Source organism: Priapulus caudatus, unplaced genomic scaffold, assembly GCF_000485595.1.
Source record: "Priapulus caudatus unplaced genomic scaffold, Priapulus_caudatus-5.0.1 Scaffold3289, whole genome shotgun sequence".
NCBI lineage: Eukaryota > Metazoa > Priapulida > Priapulimorpha > Priapulimorphida > Priapulidae > Priapulus > Priapulus caudatus.
Window position 1 is genome coordinate 1 of NW_014580350.1, and position 6237 is coordinate 6237.

General features: G+C 43.8%; 1 protein-coding gene across 1 annotated transcript in view; it reads right to left on the reverse strand.

Moving 5' to 3' along the window:
• Positions 1–2228: 2228 nt before the first annotated feature.
• LOC106819367 (purine nucleoside phosphorylase-like) overlaps positions 2229–6237 on the reverse strand; it is a 13724-nt gene continuing 9715 nt past the window's right edge. The window contains exons 3-4 of the mRNA XM_014824012.1: positions 3583–3758; positions 2229–2447 (exon numbers count right to left, since the gene is read on the reverse strand). Of these exons, the coding sequence (XP_014679498.1) occupies positions 2249–2447; positions 3583–3758 (375 nt within the window). The 3' untranslated portion in view covers positions 2229–2248. The remainder of the gene's footprint in view (positions 2448–3582; positions 3759–6237) is intronic.

A 6237-nucleotide genomic window follows, 5' to 3' on the forward strand; every position in this document is an offset into this window, starting at 1 on the left:
TCGTCGTCGTCGTCGTCGTCTCTCTCTCTCTCTCTCTCTCTCTCTCTCTCTCTCTCTCTCTCTCTCTCTCTCTCTCTCTCTCTCTCTCTCTCCCTCTCTCCCTCTCTCCCTCCTATGGTCTTCTAACCCTAGCAAGACCGTTTCGTGAAGCTAGCAAGGCAGTAACGTTTTTATATAACTTCACATAGATGTTTATGCTATATGTTAATTCGGGTGGCACTCCGGCAGCCCATGTTTATACTATGTTAACTCGGGTTTCCCAGCAGCGGCCAGCGATGGTAGAAAATTATGAAAAATTGCTCTAAAAAGATGCTTGTCCGGCAGACAAGCTACCTGACAGATCTACTTGTCCTCCGTGGAAATTGACAAGTACGGACAAACGGATAGCCCTTATTTCGAACACTGGGATGGTATCAGGAACCTTCTCGGAGAAATGTTCGTTGGGATCGTTATGAAAGTTGCCACGAGATGGCGCATACGTTTAAATGTCTTAAGATTAAAGATGGAAGCTGGAAGCTTCCATCGTATGTAGTATAGTAACAACTATTTGCAAGACAGAATAGGTAAGCCCTCATCCATTTACCTACGCAAGCCTACAGGCTGAAATAGAGAGCTGCCACCTGTAACTAATTAATGCAGGCAAAAACTACACCATACTATCACCACCACATGCACTGGCAGTGGCCACTGTCAGTGGCATAATTAAGTTACATGTAACAAACTGACAGTACAGGATGCCACAGAAATTATACGATTTAAGGAGCATAAACCTTCTTCAAGCAAATTTAGCTTTTGAAATTTCACTGTGACATTGTAGCCTCATACATCCAGGCATGTATAAATTCTACTAGCAAACCCGGCAGTCAAATTCTTTCTAACAGTAAACAAATCCATGTTTAACCCTCCTCTTGAGGGTCAAAAGGTTATCAGACACTTACTCTTCGCACGGCAGTGGAAAGCACATTTCATGGTCCTTTCAATAAAGCCATAAAAATGGTAGATCACCGCTAAAACAAAAAGGTTTTTCAATCGCTCCGTCACACCATGTCCTCAGAAAATGTCTAAAATCTGCCCTGTGCCCCATTGACCTTTGACCTGTGACCTCCAATTTCGGCACAGTGATGGCTTTTCCTACTATGATGCTATGCACCGACTATCACGAACCTAGGTCGAGCCGTTTCGATTTGTGCCGCAATTCTGCATTTCCTCCCAATACCTTAAGTTAAAGAGGGAATGTTCCCCCTTCTTTTACACCTCTTGACCTTTGACCTATGACCCCCCAGCTTCGACATCCCAACTCGCTTTAGGATTACCCCTCCACGTCCCGAATATCGTGACCGTACGTCGAGCCGTTTAGATTTGTGCCCAACTGTTGACGGACGCACGCACGGACGCTCGCACGGACGATCATGCGATTCTACAAGCTGCATCTGACTATGTCAGATGAGCTAAAAAGCCAACCTACCTACCCCAACTTTTCAGCCTGAGTCGGGTGAGGGCAAACAAATATTTTTTTAATTGTGGCCCTGTCTGTCTCCTTCTCTTGCTCTCTTGCTCTCTCTTCCCCCTCTCCTCAATGCACTGTCTGTCACTAGATCTCTCCTCATCAACTCCCATCTCTCCCTCCAGTCCAGCCACTCCCTCCCCATCTCTTTATCCAGCATTCTCTCGCTCGCTCTCTCTCCCGCTCCCCGATTTTCCATCATTCACACACTTTTCCACCACAGAACCATAACAGACACCCTCTCACGTCAGCAGAGCTGGCAGGAGGAGGAGAGCGAGAGAGAGAGCAAGAAAGAAGACAGAAAAGAGTCAGAAAGAGACATGAAAAGCAAGAGAGCGAGACAGACAGACAGACAGAGATAGATAGATAGAGACAGATAGAGACAGATAGAGACAGATAGAGACAGATAGAGAAAAAGGGTAAACGAAGAGCAAGACGTGACTCTCGACAGACGCGCGGCGCGGAGACTCTCTCACTCACCCGTGGAGTCCCCGAAAGAATCCGCCAGAAAGAGATGGATAGCAAGAGAAGGAGACAGACAGAGATAGAGATAGAAAAAGAGATGGAGAGAGAGAGCACGAGAGAAGGAGACAGTCAGAGATAGAGAGCAAGAGAGAGAGAGAGAGAGACAGAGATAGAGAGAAACAGAGTGCGCAAAAGAAGGAGACAGACAGAGATATATAGAAAGAAAGAGAGCCAGATGGAGAAAGGGGGGAAAACGAACAGCGAGATGCGGCGACTCTCTCACTCACCCGTGGAGTCGCCGCCGAGCAGCCGCAGCATGCGTCCCTCGGCAATCGTCTCGAACGACGGTCCACCGAGCATCGTGTAGACGCCCTCGCGCATGAAGCTCGTGAAGCCCAGCTCGTTGCCAACCTTCAGCGCCAGCTTCAGCAGCTTCTGGTCGTAGGCGTTGCTCATCGCGATGAAGCGCGGCCCAAACCTGCAGCCGACGACGACAAACAATCAAACCGACGTTTAAATCGAGAACGCGCCGCTGACAAACGGGAACGCGGAAGGGTGTTGTTCAATCAAGAATGCGTTGACGACGGGAAACGGAACAGACGTTCAATAAAAAGCACGTCAAATATATAAAAAATGTCGAATGGGAATCGGATGCCTTTGCGTTTACCTTAATTCTATAGTATTATAGCACATGGCTAGAATGAATGACTATTGCGAATAATTTTTTCCCAACAAAATCTTACTGTTCTCTTAATCGATTTCCAGGGAAACAGTGATGGAAATTTGAACTAGAACCGTTCATTGAGACCCCTGCCAAAACATTAGTGTTGTTTTTTGTTGAGTTGATCATGCGATTGGCCTAGCTTGATTAGAAAATGTTGTTGGTTGTCAGATGCAGTGCTTTGCTTTTGAAAGTTCCCACCTAAAACTAAAGGTCTGCTGAGCCTTCTGAGATTAGATTCCGTTTTGAGATTCAGGCCCTCACGCCTGAATTTTTTTTGTAGAAAGTTATTTTTGCTCACGTTTTAGGAAAACAAGCTTGAGACTGTGTGAGGGTTGCAATCGTATCACGACTTCACCATGCCAGTGAACCAGAGGCACACGCGCGCACATACATACATGTGTACATGATGGAATGGCTGCAGTATATGTAGATGAACTGCCTCAATACAGTAGTACCTAATCCATCTATCGTGACCCAAACTGGACAATTCTCTAGAGATTTTGGTAGGCAATTACTAATGACACGGTTTAATAATGAATGCAAACATAAAGCTAGCCATTATTTTAACAAGTTTTTCGTCTGCGACAGTACACCTTGCAAAATTCAAAGGTAATTATGTATTGCATTACCAACTAGCAAGATACCCACCCTACCCGTATCACAGAATCAAGAATTTTTCCTCCGCAAGTTTCAAATTCAGAGATTGTATGATCAACACCTGTCATTGTTGAGTTAGAGCATAGGGGGTAAATGTAGGATTAAGGGTTAAGAACAAGATTAAGCTTAGGGTTAGGGTTGGGCAACAGAATTCGAATATCGAATATATCGAATATATAGTCGAATATATTATGCGAACATAGTCGGCATATAGAATTCGACGGCCCCCCACCTGTCGTCGTTGATCCCGCGTAGGGGGTTGTCACCGGCAAACCCGGGGAAGTACAGCTGGTCCTTGATGACCATAAGATCTCCGACGTTGAAGGCCGGGTTGAGGCCGCCGGACGCATTCGTGACGATGAGCGTGTGCGCCCCCATGAGGTGAAACACGCGCACGGGCATCGCGCACTGAAAGCAGAAGCATCGCCACCACCGCCGTCAGCAAGTTATAGCCACCGCGTCGATCACGCGTAAATTGACTCAGCGATTACGTCCTCGATGACAGATAGTACGAGTTGACTAAGACGAGTTGACTAAGAGGTCACGAATTCGCGACCGGCAAATCGCAAACACGAGCCACTCCCAGGATGTGATCGAACACACGAGAGTGACCGTGAAATGACGACCGATTCAACTATCCGTCAAGCCGTGACAACTACTTCACCCTGCCCGCTAATATTGTTGTTGTGTCAGCACCACTAGACCCAGTTCATACACGTTTGCACACCAAAATGTCGACTTCTCGTCGTTAAAGGTTTACTTTTGACTTGTTTGCGGCATTGTGATGTCTAGCATTGCCTTTAGAATGTTCATGCTATTGCAATGTTGATTGGCTAGAGCTGCCTGTCAATCAAGCCAGACGGATAGGTCAATCGAATGGTCATACTAGCTGACGTACTGTCGGTTACTTAAAGGAATAATATGGCCATTGATTATGCAATGTTGACGAATGCTAGAGTAACTGGCACCTTGTGTAGTTAAAGGAATAATATGGCCATTGATTATGCAATGTTGACGAATGCTAGAGTAACTGGCACCTTGTGTAGTTAATAAGTACATTACTTTATAGCCAAAGTACATTACTAAGAAATGTCTAAATGAAATCCGCAGTCCAAGAAATGTTTACAGTTTACCGTTTCACTTTCAAATCGCTGCCAGCGAAGCGGGTGTGATACAGATTTATAGTGCACTGGACATTTTCGCACGCATGCTCGGCCGTACGCAATGCTATCATCAGTGATTTCGTAAACACGGACGTTCGTGATAAGGAACTTTTTGTCAGGGCTGTCCATGTGCGTCCGTGATGAGTACATGTGTTTTACTCCATTTCCATGTTTAGTCCGTGGCAGTGGTTACACAGAAGACACCTCCATTTCATCTGGCTTCCAAAACATACGGGCCACACAAATGTTTACGTCATCGGCGACTTATCGCTCGACTCCTGGATGACATTTACGGCACGTAAATGAATATCAACAACCAATTTCAAGTCTTGCTTGTAATGTAACCAGCAGTGATATTGGACAAGCTAATACGCGTTTGGCTATAAGGTTATGTATTTATTAACTACACAAGATGCCAGTTACTCTAGCATTCGTCAACATTGCATAATCAGTGGCTTCCTTTAAGGATACTCTCCACCTTTTGCACGGGTATTGCTCTAGTAAAGATTAAACATTTATTGGCGAATGAATCGAATCAATCACTTGTTTTATTTATAGAGGAGATATATCTCTATGCTCAAGCCAAAAAATTCATGAAATTCCAGCCCTAATTCATGTTACCACAGCAAATTTTGAATTTTCTATGTAAAAAATGTAATTTTGGATATTTCTCACTAACCAGAAAGAGTGAGGATACAAAATTTTTGCCACATGTTAAGCACAAATATGGACCAAAATAGTTCGTCTGGATTTTTCTTTAATACATATAACATATTTACCGAGAAAACTGGAAAAACCTGCTTAAAAATCCAGTTGTGTTAGAATTGAAAATTTTAGCGAATAAAGAGCATAACTAATAAAATACGGCACTTAATAACAATCCCTGACGCACTTCTTTACAGCAATATAGTACCATTAAAATTAAATTAATCCGAGTTGTAATCACAGAGAAATATCCATTTATAGACATCGGCTACTATATCAGAAATCGAACACGGAGAACATCAATCGCTTTCTTATTTTCACAATGAGTGACCGCTCTGTGTGCAAATGGTGAACGTATGTGAAATATCTACTGTTAGTACTTACTGCGGACATATCCAGGACTAACTGACACCACTAAATTGGTAAAAATGTTCCATGCACCTTGAGAAATTCTGAAGAAATTACGAGGTTAGCCATCGCAGAACGCGAACTCCCACTCATCCATGACGTCACAAAGCTAATATGTCAACAACGTGTGCTTGTACCCCACTACAGTAAGGTGTGTTGCGAGTGTTAGAAACTATTTTGGGCGTGGAATACTTGTTGGATCACTAGCAAATGTACATGAATAAATTTAAATGACAGCTGTAGCACTAGCAGGGTTGACACTGGAATGATACTGGCTTAGTGAATATGTGGTTGTATCATGTCTCTGACCTCATCATACGTCAGCTCGCTGCTTACTACACATGTACGCGGCAATCAATTCGCTCTGACAGTTCACGATGTACGCGTATAATGAAGAAATGAGCAGTACGAAGGTGGCCACATAGTGTTAGCATCCGAATACAATTGAAAAATAAAAAATCGGTAACAAATTTTTCCTAAAATACGCTTGAGAGTATCCTTAAGCATGCACACCAACAGTTTAGCAACACAATTAACGCGACTGTTAATCCGAATAGCTGAAATAACCTAATGGATTCATCGACGATTATTAACACCTTGACTACGTTTAA